Genomic DNA, 13990 nt, shown 5'->3' with positions numbered 1-13990 from the left:
GGAAAGTGATTTGATAATCGTCTTGCTATATAGTCTGCATAAGTATTGTTAAATTTTTAATGTTTACTAAACTAAGATAGGACAGCTCTAAGTATAGATTGTTTTGCGTAGATGCATTTAGCCCAGCACCTGCTGGTAACCAAGGTCCTCCTCCAATGATGGGTATGAATATGAACAACAGAGGAACTATACCTGGCCCACCAATGGGTCCTGGTCCTGCCATGGGACCAGAAGGAGCTGCAAATATGGGAACTCCAATGATGCCAGATAATGGAGCAGTGGTAATGTATCATAAACATTATTTTGATTATATTTAGTAATATATACTTTTCTGCCCCAAAGGTAACTTCACACTTTACATAATTTGGCATCATTTTGGTGGTAAAGATAATATCCATTGAAGAAAAAGTAATTTTGTGAAGTTTATATGTTGACTTAGGAGAAGCAATTTTTAAGTATCACAGGAGTTAGGATTATCATTCATGGCATGCTTTTGTACTCAAGTATATGGCAGATACATGTTAATTACAGTTATTTTTTTTATTTTTTATTTTTTTTTAAATTTTTATTTTTTTATTTATTTATGATAGTCACTGAGAGAGAGAGAGAGGCAGAGACATAGGCAGAGGGAGAAGCAGGCTCCATGCACCGGGAGCCTGATGTGGGATTCGATCCCGTGTCTCCCGGATCGCGCCCTGGGCCAAAGGCAGGCGCCAAACCGCTGCGCCACCCAGGGATCCCTACAGTTATTTTTATATTGCTTTTAGTTTGTATCCATTTCTTACCAGTATTCACTGTAAAGGTGTCAAGTATTTTAAGATTATATTCTTTTCCTTGTGGACTCCTTACCTTTGGTTGGGAATGAAACTCCCAATATGTGTGAAAACACAGTTTTCAGTAAGCATTTTTAATAAAAAAAACACTTAAAATTAATTTCAGGGATTTTATTTTAACTACAAAATAAGGTACATTAAAGTTTTAAAGTGTACTTTAAATTTACATTTTGAAGTCTTACAGAATTATTAATCATAATTGTTACAAAATTTTAAAATACACAGTTTATATCTTGGTTTGAGAGTGTGAAGATATCTTTGTGTGGGTTAAATAATTATAAAAGCAAAATTTTTCAGTAGTTCTTATTTTTACTTGAATACTAGTAGCAAGACTGATAACTTTTCTCATTTCCCTTAAAGTCTGTCACTGTTTAAAGAAGCTATTGTATTGGCAACACATTTTCTCATTTGTTTTTTTTTTGTTAATGATTGTTCTAAATAACATTTAGAAAAGGAAAATTGGTTGAGTGTATATTTTGAAAAGGCAACATAGTTTTGGAACTATCACAACAAACATTAAGGCGCCATGCTGATACAGCACTGCATAGCATATAAAGCACTGCCAATTAAATTCAGACATTCCACTGAGTACTTGTTAATACATACTGATTTCAGAGATGTTAGAAGTGAATGTGTGTCTTACAATTGATGGAGACAATGTTTCATCATTTTAAAATTTATTTACTTTAAATGCAATCTTTTAAAAATTTGGAAAAATTAGACATGCTAACATTTTTTTTTATGAATGTTTGTGTATGGAGATAAAAAGGCAGTGCCATAATATCTACTATGATCAGATGGCGCATGATATAATTAGTGTATTTGTTTCCTTCTCTGGAGGCTTTATTTTATAGAAAAATGTCTGAAAGCTAAGTAAAAACTTTGACTACTTTGGTTAACTTTTTCTATAGCATATAATCATTCGTAGTAACTTAAAAGTTAATATTAACTGGCCCATTTTCCCCTACCCACCCCCCTGAAGTTGTAATCTTTATTTAAATATCACCCTTGGTCTTTTTACAGTGATATTTTACTACTGCATGTGGAGAGTTCTGTTCAATCTTTGAGATTAACATAGGTGGTTATTGTAAAATTTTCCAAAGCACAGGAGTCAGGTATTTACTTAATTGTGCTATTAGTAGTACATGTTCATAAATTGTGAATTTTAAAAAATTATGTCTATTTTCCCATTAATAGTCTTTCTGGAAAACCGCCTCAAAAGTTTTAATATTGAAATTATAACTCTTTCCGTATTTGTACTAGTACTTTTTCGTTAAAAGCATTACTGTTGAAATTTTTTAAATGTTTATTTTTTCAATGTGATGCTGCTCCCCAGTTTTACTCTTTGATTTTCAAAAAAAATTTTTTTTTATTACACATCACAGTTTATATGCAGTATAACCTTCAGAAAAAGATCAGAACAGTATTGTAATACTGATTAGGTTTAAATGGCAGTAGCTTATTACTTCTTAAAATCATTTCTTTTTTTCATGAAATTGGGGCATAGCATTAGCAATTGTAACTCTTCAGATGCTTTTTTTTTTTTTTAAACGTAGTAACTAATTAAATTGCTCCTTTCTTCCTTCTATGTGTGATCCTGATTCTGCTGGACTTTCTGCTGAACTTCATGACACCACCACTTGGGATTTTGCCAATTTTTCTTGTCACTTACATTTGGCGTGTTCCAAATGGACTTCATATTTATTATGTGGCATTAGCACAATGATAGATTTCCGCAAGGACCATCATCTCAGATGGGATCACCTATGGGGAGTAGAACAGGTTCTGAAACCCCTCAAGCACCAATGAGTGGTGTAGGTCCTGTTAGTGGTGGTCCTGGTGGTTTTGGTAGAGGAAGCCAAGGGGGCAACTTTGAAGGCCCTAATAAGCGTCGTAGATATTAAACATTCTTTCATTCCTGGCTTACTTAGAGAAAAAAAAAAGTCTCTGGTATGCCTTTATACTTTTACTTGTTTCCTGGAAGAAATGGTTTTATTGTTAATGTATGTAGACTTTAAAGTTTTTCTTTTGTAAAACTTGAGGTTTTTGTATTTTTCTTTATTCATACATAAGCTTTGTAGATTGGTAATGATGATGCTCATCATTGTGAATGTTAAAATGTGTTTGTGACTTTAGCTAAATATAAGTATGCCATAGAACTGTGAAGTCTATGTAGTTAATCTCAATAAAGAAATCATTTTGGATAATTTACAAATGTTACTAGTAGTGTTCTCTCATAGTTTCACTAAACATTGCTGTAACAGTAATACTTTGGTTGCTTTAATTAATCCCAGCCATTTAAAAATGAAAATGATTTTCTGCTTTTTAGTAGCACTGAAAAGATAGAAGCTTAGTGAAAGCTAATGTCAATAGGGGTAGATAGAATAGTGCATTGGGGAGGGGGTGTGGGAACGGGTTTACATTTGTAATAAACCATTGATGTTCTTTCTGTGAAATCAGAGTTGCTGTCTACATTTCATATAGATTCTGAATATTTCAAATATTCTAAGAAAGAATATTAAGGATATCTTTGTCCTGTGCTGAGTTTTTCAAATAAACCTTTTGAATCTTGGAAAAAAACAACCTGTTTGGAGGCAAATCTCTTTTGCTTATAAAATAATGTCTATTTTTAATCTTTTCTACCATTATTTGGTGTATCTGGATCTTACCCTTTAAATTTTCTTTTAAAATCAAACAATACAGTTAGGTTGGATGTTAAGTGAGGTTTGGTATGCTTTAGAAGAAATTAGGCATTTCCTGAGAATGTTGTTTATCGAAGTACTATAGATGGATTAATTCTGAGGTGTTGTAAATATCTTCATATAGTTTGGTAAGTCTCTCCAGTAAACTTGTCTGATAGGCTAGTTGTATTTCCAAGGAATACAGTTTAAGTGGTGATTTAAAGAAACAAAAACAGGGAATTAACTTGAGAAAGGCTAAGGTCATTGGAATCAGATTAGCTCCCTCTACAGTCTACGTATTTTGAATTTTGGTTTTCAGTATTAGGGAGAAACAGATTTTATCACATTATAATTGTTATTCTGAAAGTCCTTGCTATATTTAAAATTTTGTGTGTTAGCCATATTTAATTTAAAATTGCATTTAAGGAATTACATATCCACCTTAAACTACAAATCTAATGCATCAGCCATTGATCATAATATGGTTATTTCTCACATAACATTTCAGTGTATTACTGTATCATGCTTTTAGCATTTCCATGAAATATTCTGTTTTAAAATGAACAGTATGTAAAAATTAATTTTTGCATGGTGTATGTTTATGCTGGAAGGCATAATTTGGAATTTAAATTTGGTTAATTTAAAATCTTGCATAAAAGCAGTTGTAAAGCAAAATTGAGGTGCATTCTTTTGTAACATTTGTCTTGTGTATTATTTCACATTATCTTTTTTAGAAACAGGATGGATGGAATTATTTTATAAAATTCTCAGTATTCACAGGCTTTGTTTTTGGCAAGTCTTCGAAAACATGATTTGGATATTGTAAAATAACAGTAAAAAATACTGTTCTCATCACATTTTTCCATGCGTATGAGTTGGCATGGAGTGAAATTTGTTTTAATTAACTGATTAATTACAGTGTAGGGAGTTTTACATTGATATTTAAATGATTTAAATGATACCTGTTGTACCTAAATATACCTTTCCCATCATCTATAGTTTTATTCGTATAATCCTAGGTAATTTCTAGCACTGTATTTTGCTTCAAAGCTGAATTTAAAGTGGGAAAAACTTGATCCTTTGATGTTATTACCAAGCTGTCTTTGGCCAAGGCTGTGAAATTCTGTAACATTGATTCAAGAACATTTGAAAGCCAGTGCACAGAGATGTCCTAATCTCCTGAACATTCTAGTGTCCGGCTCAAATCTGGCTCCAAGAACAGAGTTCTACACAGCTTTTTCCCTGCATCAAGAAAATCTTTGTTCCAGTACTTATCAAGTTTACCCTGGGAACAATCAGCTTCTGAGTGACAGTCAAGTGGAGCATCTGTGAACTCCCAGTTATTCAGGTTTTAGTGTTTTTGTATGAACAACTTTGTGGCTGGTTCAGTCAATATTTTTTCTTGTGAATTAGCATATTTGAATGTTATTGCTTAAAAGCAGTAGATACAAAAATAAATACTAGTATTAGCTTTTCTAAATAAGTGTGGAATTGTCACATGCTACCATAATTCTTTCCATAAAAAGGTAATATGAAACAATCTTAGATTTCTAACACCACAATATTATGTTTCCTTTTGTATCATGATTTGAAACACTGAGTTTAAAGTCTGTAGGATTTAGATTCATATGCTATTAATATGTAATTAATGTACATAAAATAAAGGAACACCCATTTTCCTAATTATTTTGTCAAAATTCCCCCATTTTTGTTTGTTTTGAAGACAAATAATTTAGGTTTTATTCTTGACAGATATAATTTTTTTTTTAAAGATTTTTTATTTATTCATGAGAGAGAGAGAGGCAGAGGGAGAAGCAGGCTCCATGCAGGGAGCCCGATGTGGGATTCAATCCTGGGACTCCAGGATTACTACCTGGGTGGAAGGCAGGCGCAAACCGCTAAGCCACCCAGGGATCCCCCCGACAGATCTAATTTTTAAAGAACTTTTGGTTCACCCATTTGTCATAAAGCCCAATTTATTATTCCTTGAATTTTTGGATTTTTCTATTTAAAATACTGAGCTTTCAGTGAAAGAGGTGAAATATTTGTTTTTAACCCAACAGTATCAGGAATATTAGGGAAAAAATAACCGTTTTCATCAGAATTGCCATTTACTAGAAATAGAAATTATCAAGGACATTAATGAAATATATTGGATCTTGTTTCTCAAGTATTAATTGAAATTACATCTTTATGTTTTATTAAAAAACATACTTGTTGAATATTTCAGTAACTTGGTGTTTATATGTAAGGTTTATAGTAATTGCAAAGTATTTCTGAATGATTAATGGTCATTAATTAATGTTTGGGGTTTTGTTGATAATTACAGCCTAGATTCTGAATGAGGAAAAGATATATGTGTGATTGAAATGTGTGTGATTGAAAAAAAAATGTCTTACGAATATGATGAAATTATGTTTAAGCTCTTTTAAGAAAGGTTTGAAATTTAGTGTCAAATGGGACTCTCAGAAATAAAAGGGATATATTATTTTGCAAAAATAGAGGAAATTTCCTGGGGGAGTATTGGGTATTTAAATGTTTTTTTTGTGTGTTGTTACATTATAATATCCAATAACATGTTAAAATATGTTCCTGAAATAATGAGAGGGTGGTAATGATTTGAAAAATCAGACATAACATTTTCAAAAGTAAGTTAGTGAACACCCACATATCTAACTCCTAAATTAAATACTTGTAAATATTTTTCTGTGCTTACTTCCTACATAGATATTTGTAGCCATGGACTTAACTTGGGGCCAGGGGTGGGGGAAGAGGTGGGAACTACTTCAAAGTAAGGAGCAAGTCCATCACTGAAATTGATGGGTTTGTTTCATCCTAAACAAATGATTAAATAAATTGAGAGTAATTTCGTACTGGACAAGAGTATTTCCTTTCCTGTACCCTTCAGAGCTAAATTTTTTAAAAAACAGGAAGCAATTTTAGTGCGCTCATTTTACATAATTGCTTTTCACTGTTGTGTAAAGTGGAACCACGCATAGCTTCCCAGTTGAATGTGGACAAGTAATTTATAGAATCTCACTCTGGAGAAATAGTGAAGAATTTAATTATTTTTATAGTATCTGATATTAAATTGTTTTAATAGTATCCGATTACAATCTATGTATTATATATTAGCTTTTTTTGGTCAAAACCACTGTCTTCTAAGTACAGAAAAAGCATCTTGAAATTTTGTTTTCTTGATTACTGAAAAACAATAATTGAAGTTTGAATCTTTATAAGACACAACCAGAATGCGTTACCTTAGGAATATTACTGTACTTCTTGTCTTTTTCCATATAATCATAATTTAGATTATAAATACCTCCAGGGGTTTCTCTTCGTTTTTTCATATAGTTTTCCTTTTCAATAAAAGAAGCTTATATTTTCTAGATGGAATATACTGCATTTCTTAATCTAGTCAGAGTTTGTAGTACACATTTTAAAGAATTATTTTTCAAGTATATTGTCTTATTGTTTGAATCACTCACTGTTATCTTACCAACTCCTCCCCCCTCTGCAACAGTTACTAGATATTTTTGACTGTTTATATAAAAATCTTGTTAGAATTACTGTTTCTTTCCAAGTTAATGAAATGGATTTTAAAAGATGGTATTCTGCTTCTACATGTACATAAAATTTCAGTTCTATTTATAAAATATAATCACCCAAATTTTATGTAAGGCGCTTCCACCTCAAAGTTAAGACTAATTAGTGAAGAATTAATTAGTGTACTTAGTAGGAATACATGATTTTATTTTTTTTTTTATTTTATTTTTTAGGAATACATGATTTTAAAATTTTCAACTTATTTTTTAAAAAAATATTGTCAATAAGTGGTTTTTATTAATTAAAAACAAGGTTCCGGCATTACTTCAATAGTAATATGTGGACTTTACTTGAGTTGTAATGTAATGGACCTAGAGTTTCTTAATGATCTATATAAATGTGTTCTTGGTAGTGTTGAAGACTTTGGAATTGGTATTTGTATCTAAAATTTGTTTCTAGCTCTGAAATGAACATTTCAGATATTTAAGTTAGGAAATACATGGATATGAGGTAGTGTCAAAACTTAAAGGAGTAGCTGCAATAATATGTTATATTTTATATTTATATCTGTGACTGGATATTTTAAGACCTATTCGTCCTTGTTCCATCTTATTTATGCAGAATGTCGACCTGCCAGACTTTTGTGAATGTGAATGAGAGTTTAGGTATGTTTTGGGATTTAATCATATATAATCTTATCACTATTAACTTTGCCAACTTTGGCCTATGAGTTATTTATATTTTTATTTTTGTATGCTTATGTGAACAATTTATTTTCTGCAAATTATTGTTGTATGCTTTGTCAGAATAATTATAGTTAATTTTTCTTCAGGCTATTTTCAGATTAGATAACATTAAATCTGTATCAAATGTAACACATTGCTTCGATTTACAAATGTTGCCTAGTGTTTTTATGTAATGAAAAAAGTAAGTGATCTCACACATAGTAATTCTCTTTTAATTTCTCACCTTTTAAAGTGTTGGAGGCAGTAGTAACTTGCTCAGTGGTTACTTAGTCTTTAATGCTAATTTTTTAGAATTGCTTAGAATATTTGCATGTTCATGGACTGGGTAGAATATTTTTTGAGGGGGAGTAGAATATTTTAAACATTAGGAACTAGCAGTTTAGCAAAGTGAACATAAAAATCGGAGTAATTGCAAAATGATACTTTCTCAGTCATACAGAATTTCATGTATTCTGAGCCATGTTATTCAGAATTGTACTATATTCCTTGTACCAGAATGTATTGAGGGGTCCTATTGTTTGCTCTTGTGCCCTTTCCTAAGGCAGAGAGATACAGTAGTGGAACAACAAAATCCCTGCTCAAGATTAAACACCAGCAGCCATGAACGTCCATTCAGATTGGTGGTTCTCAAACTTCAGTGTGCCTTGAGGCTCCTGGAGGGCTCATTAAAATATCTCTGGGCCCCATCCTACAACTTCTGATTTCAGCTGGTCTCAGATGTGGCTGAGTAATGTACATTTCTAACAAGTTCCCTGATGATCTGACATTGGGCTTGGGGACTCCTCTTTGAGAATTTCTGTTCTAAAATATTAAAAGAATCACAGTAATATTTTGGTTGGTTGATTTTTGGTGGTGGCAGAGGTGACTGTCCTGGTACATTATATGCTGCTTAGGATCCCTGGCCAATCATTGAAACCATTCAAAAAACTTCCAGCTACTGCCAGTTGATAAGTACTGCAAAAAGTCCATTATTTTTAAGTAGGCACTCTCACGGCTATTAAGTACTAAATCTTTTGCATAATATGTAATTATTACCTTCATTTGAACTAGGATTTCATTTTTGTGTCACAAGCCTAGTTATTTCAAGTGAATATAGAAAAGTACAATTGGAAAATTTTATAAAACTTTTTCACTTAACTGATTTGCAACTGCTTACACCAGCATGAGAAATGAAACAGTGTGATAATGTTTTAGTATCAGTATATTTGAAGATGCTTGGGACACCTGGCTGGCTGTAGGACTATTGCTGGACCTTGGGATTGTGAGTTTGAGCCCCACGCTGGGTGTTGTGGATATTTAAGAAAAAAAAAAAAATCTTAAAAAAATCTTGAAGATGCATATGCCTGACAGGTGAAGGTTTTAGAAAACTTAGTCTTTGCTTACTATGTTGATAAATATGAATACAGTGACACCATTTTGGTGGATTAAAATGATGGCTCAACCTTTCTCTTGTGAACTGGTCTTTAGCTATTCTAGATTGAAGATAAAGATTTGATAAATGCATATTCTAAAGACCATGAGTATATTTATTAAATTGTAGTTTCCTTTTGGTTTTAAACTTCCATTTGCATTAGTCATTTTAGAAAGTAATGCCGTCAAGGAGTTCAATAAATGGAAATTGTTGAGTAATTTTATGGTAAAAAGTTAGAGCCTGGCTTGTGAGACTTTACAAAGATTAACATACATATATATGATTCAAAGTCTATTCAGAATTATGCAGTACATTAAAACAATTAAATTGGGCCATAATGAGAGGACATAGTATATTGATTATGGTTCTTTTCAAAAGTTTTTGACTATGTTGGTGCAAAGAAACAATCACCTGGTTTGTAGCCTTCTGAATATCTTAGGTAGTTTCTAGAACATTGTGGTGTATGTCTTCTAAGAGTATCTGTGTATAGGAAAGGAGGTAGACTTTTTTTTTTCCCTAAGATTTTATTTGAGAGAGAGGGGAGAGAGTGTGCACAGAGAGACAAAGGGAGAAGCAGACTCCCTGCTGAGCAGGGAGCCTGGTGCAGGGCTCAAATTTAGGACCCTAGGAGTCATGATCTGAGCTGAAGTTAGATGCTTACTGGACTAAACCACCCAGGCAGACTTGTTTATAATAGTAATTTAGATATCACCTAGATGCCTGTCTTCTCTTGCTTCCCAAAGATTACACTAGCATAATGTAATTTATGCTAGTTTTGCCAGGAAATCACACTGACCAGCATTTTGTGTATTTTGTGGACTAGAAATGGGTTTGACTCTGAGAGGTTACATATCTGTCAACAAGGAAGTCAATTCATCTACCCTTTTATCTTTTAACTTTGCACCAACCTACCCCTCCCTCATTTTTTCTTAAGTCAGATTCCTTACTCTGTGGAAACCCAGGACTTAAGAGACTACTAGATTTCTTCCCCAAGGTGGCTTATTAACTCTTTTCCAACTGAGGAATTTTCATGCAGTCTAATGAGAGTAAAACGTCGTTTCATCTATTTAAAATTACGTGACTAGATTTATTACACATTTATTTTTCCTGTTCAGTAATTTATTACTAATTTTCTTGAAGAAATGATTAACTTCTGTACTTGGACACTACAAGTGAATTACAGTTCTACAAAAATCAGTGCTTAACTTTATTTTTTTAGGTACACAAATTCAGAAAAAAGATAAAATTTGAAAAAGGAAGCTCTTAAACTATACATTACTGAAGTTTTCTGGCTCAGATTATGGTTTCCCTATATAGTAGTGTCCCCTTATCTGAAGAGGAAAATTCTAAGACACATCCCACCCCATAGATGTCTAAAGGTGCAGATAGTACCAAACCATACATATACCTTTTTCCCCCATTTCCATGCATGTCTGCGATAAAGTTTAATTTATAAATTAGGCACAGTAGTATTAATAGATTAACAATAATGACTAATGAAAAATACAATAATTATAACTGTATACTGTAATAAAAGTTATGTGAACTTGGCCTCTGTCTCAGAATATTGTACGCATTGCCTGTGAGGTGATAAAATGCCTATGTAATGAGATGGAGTGAGGTGAGTGTTAAAGGCATTGTGATATAGCAGTAAGCTACTACTGACCTTCTGACCATCTGTCAGGAGTGTCGTCTGCTTCCAGATTATGGGTAACAAACTGGGAAAGCACAACCGCATATAAAGAGGACTTTTATATAATCCCTGCACACCTGACCCCATATTTAACAGCTGCTGTCATCCTACTAGGCAGGCATAAAAACTTTAGATTTGTATTTGATCTGTTGCTACTATTTAGAATTATGCATGATGATTAATTAGGAAAATTCAAAAAACCTTATTTTTTTGTTTCTTTATATTATGGTACATTGACTTTTATCTGGAGCCAGTAAATCTTTTAAAATATTAGAGGAGATCAGAAGGTTTTGGAAAATGGCATGCTCCAAATTTTAGGGATAGGAAGTATATAAAAAAAACAAGTGTTCAGATTGTTAATTTCTGCCTTGCCTAGATCGTATGTTCATATTTTTAGGGGAGTAAATTTTATGTCCCGGTATTCATGCTACAATGTTAGAGCTGAGGTAAACTAAGATGTAGTTAGGTTCATATTATGATCTTTGAGATCTCTTAGTGGATGAGAGCAATCTCTAGGTTAATTGAAATTATAGATCTTAAAATTTGAATTAGTTTGCAGCTACTTGAACCAAGCTACTGTCACAAGCAATTTCTAGTCTCTTTTATAGATCACATAAGTATGATGTACATGTTAAATAATTTAGCAAAGTGTTCAATGCTGGTTTTCTGCAGTTGCTATATTGACCGTTTCTTGCAGTTTGGGCACTGCAGATTAGCTGTGCACAGAGTAGAACAACCCTCCGTTCCTATGGCACTAGTGTTCCAGACCTAGAAGAACAAATAAGAGTCGAAATAATTTATAAGGTAAAAAGGGTAGAAAAAATGACAGCTTCTGTTTTAGATAAGAGGACTGGAAAATGCTTATCTCAGGAGACAGGGGGACAACATTGTTTAATTTAGTCTGCGCTGATAAAAGACAACATGTAATAGATGAAGTGGAAGTCCTAAGTCTGTTGGAGCTGTGCTGTTCAGTGTGGTGGCCATGTGTGAACTGTTGACTCTTTGGAATGGGACTAGTGAGATTAAGACTTTTAATTTTATTGTAATTAAGTTGGATATAGCAATACAGTGTGTTTAGCATATTTGGAACAACTTGGGTATGCAAATTTCCTTTTGCATCTTAAATATAATGAAATCTAAATACACATAAATATTGGAGAGAATTTACCACTGACTTAGATGTGTAAAGTACAGAATTGCAGACTTGGTATGAAGAAATGAATGTAAACTATCTCAGTGTTTAATATGTTTGTTGAAATATATTTTGGATATATTGGGTTAAATAAAATATATTATTTAGCTAATTTCATCTCTCGCTTTTTTTCTCTTTAATGTACTTAGAAATTTAAAATTTCTTACATTGCCTTATTTTTCTTCCAGATAGTGCTGGTTTATAATAGTAACTTTGTCAAATTTTTCTTTTCCTTATGTGAATGTAATCCCAGAATCTCATTACATGGTGTAATTATCCAGTTCAGTTATTTTTATCTTTTTAAAAAATTAATAATTTGAGTTGAACTCTATCTAGAGTTTATGTATTCACCATTGGGTGTTAGTGAGATTGATTTCCTGGTAGTATAATTGCTTAGTGTTTGTATAGGAGTGCAAGAAAGAAATTTGAATAACAGTTTTAGGAAATAAATTGTGCACATTAAGTTTACATTTATTCCTTTCACTTTTGTTCTCCCCCCTTTTTTTTGTTTATTATCTACTTGATACTCCATAAAATTTAAGTCCAAAAATTGTCATACAAGATTTCTCTTAAAATCTTTGAAGTTTTTGTGTTCATGTTTATTTCATTCTCTCCACGATGTCAGCTCTATGAGAATAGGATCTTACCATTTGTGGCTTATCCTCATTTTATAGTACATCTTGATTAAATGTTTTTTCAGCAAATGATTGACACCAGTTTAGGGCAACACATGGTGTTTACATGAGAATATAAAATGAAGAAAATATGGTCCTTGTGCTCTTGGGATTTAGAATTTAATGATTTTATGCAAGCAAAGTGTAAGGCCAGTTGATAGGAAGGAAAGGAATAGGAAATGTTCTGAAAACCTTGAGGCAAGTATCTTACCTTGAGGCAAGTATCTTACCTTGGGAAGACTGGGAAGAATTCACTAAGATAACTTTTGAGCAGGTCATTAAGGTGAGTAAGTATTTGCCAGCTGTAGGGTTTTTGGAGGTAGACGATAAGGAAGGGGTGGGTTGTGGGATGATGGAATGGTGTAGTCAGAAGGACTAATAAGTGAAGAGTTAATAAGGAGCTGTCTAGTGTAGGAGGTGAGAGTAGAAAAGGGAAAAAGTGTTCAGATGAAACTGATCTAAATTGAATTTTGATTTTTACCTTTTTAGGTCCTGGGTATCAGGACAAGAATTAAGTGGATCAGAAAGCAGAGAACATAGATCATTGGTTCTCTCCCACACTCTCCACCCTCCACCTTCCACATGATATTTGAAAAGATCTTTAGTGTCTGTGATGATTGTTCAGATTCCAGACAATGATTCAGAAGTAGAGTGAACTTAATAGACTAGTTTGGTGGAAGAGGGGAAGATGAAAAGTGTTCTGGTTTTCTAGTTTGAATGATGGGGTGATGGTGCTGAGAAACATTAACTGAAACACAGAAGGTAAGTGTGTTCAGGATTGAGGGTTGGGATATTTAGTTGCTTGAGGTAGAGGAAGGTATTGGATTTTTAAAAACATTTTGGTTTGAGTAACTGGTGGATTATTGGAATTCTAAAACTCTGCTGGTAAAATACGTCATCTCAAGGCACAGTTGTTTGTAACTGAAGGTGTCTGTAATACCCTCCTAACTTGTCTTGCTTTTACTTTGGTTCTTGTAATTTATTTTCCACATAGTATCTAGTGCACCCTTTTAGAGTGTGAATTATATGACTGTATGTCTGCTTTTTAGATGCAGTAGTTTTCCATTTAAATTAAAACCCAACTATAGGGGTACATGGGTGGCTCAGTTGAGCGACTGACTCTTGAATTTGGTTCAGATGGTGATCTCAGGGTCATGGGATTGAGATTGAGGCCCCAGTTGCACTGTCTTCCCCCCAAAAAATATATATTTCAT

General features: G+C 32.8%; 1 protein-coding gene across 1 annotated transcript in view; it reads left to right on the top strand.

Moving 5' to 3' along the window:
* Nucleotides 1-12349, top strand: part of PSPC1 (paraspeckle component 1) — a 79120-nt gene extending 66771 nt beyond the window's left edge. The window contains exons 8-9 of the mRNA XM_055317258.1: nt 112-281; nt 2552-12349. Coding sequence (XP_055173233.1) covers nt 112-281; nt 2552-2737 — 356 coding nt within the window. The 3' untranslated portion in view covers nt 2738-12349. The remainder of the gene's footprint in view (nt 1-111; nt 282-2551) is intronic.
* The last annotated feature ends 1641 nt before the right edge of the window (nt 12350-13990 follow it).

Source organism: Nyctereutes procyonoides, unplaced genomic scaffold (genome assembly GCF_905146905.1).
Source record: "Nyctereutes procyonoides isolate TBG_1078 unplaced genomic scaffold, NYPRO_anot_genome, whole genome shotgun sequence".
NCBI lineage: Eukaryota > Metazoa > Chordata > Mammalia > Carnivora > Canidae > Nyctereutes > Nyctereutes procyonoides.
Note: the sequence above shows the minus strand (reverse complement) of the source record. Positions and strands in the feature narration are given on the sequence as shown.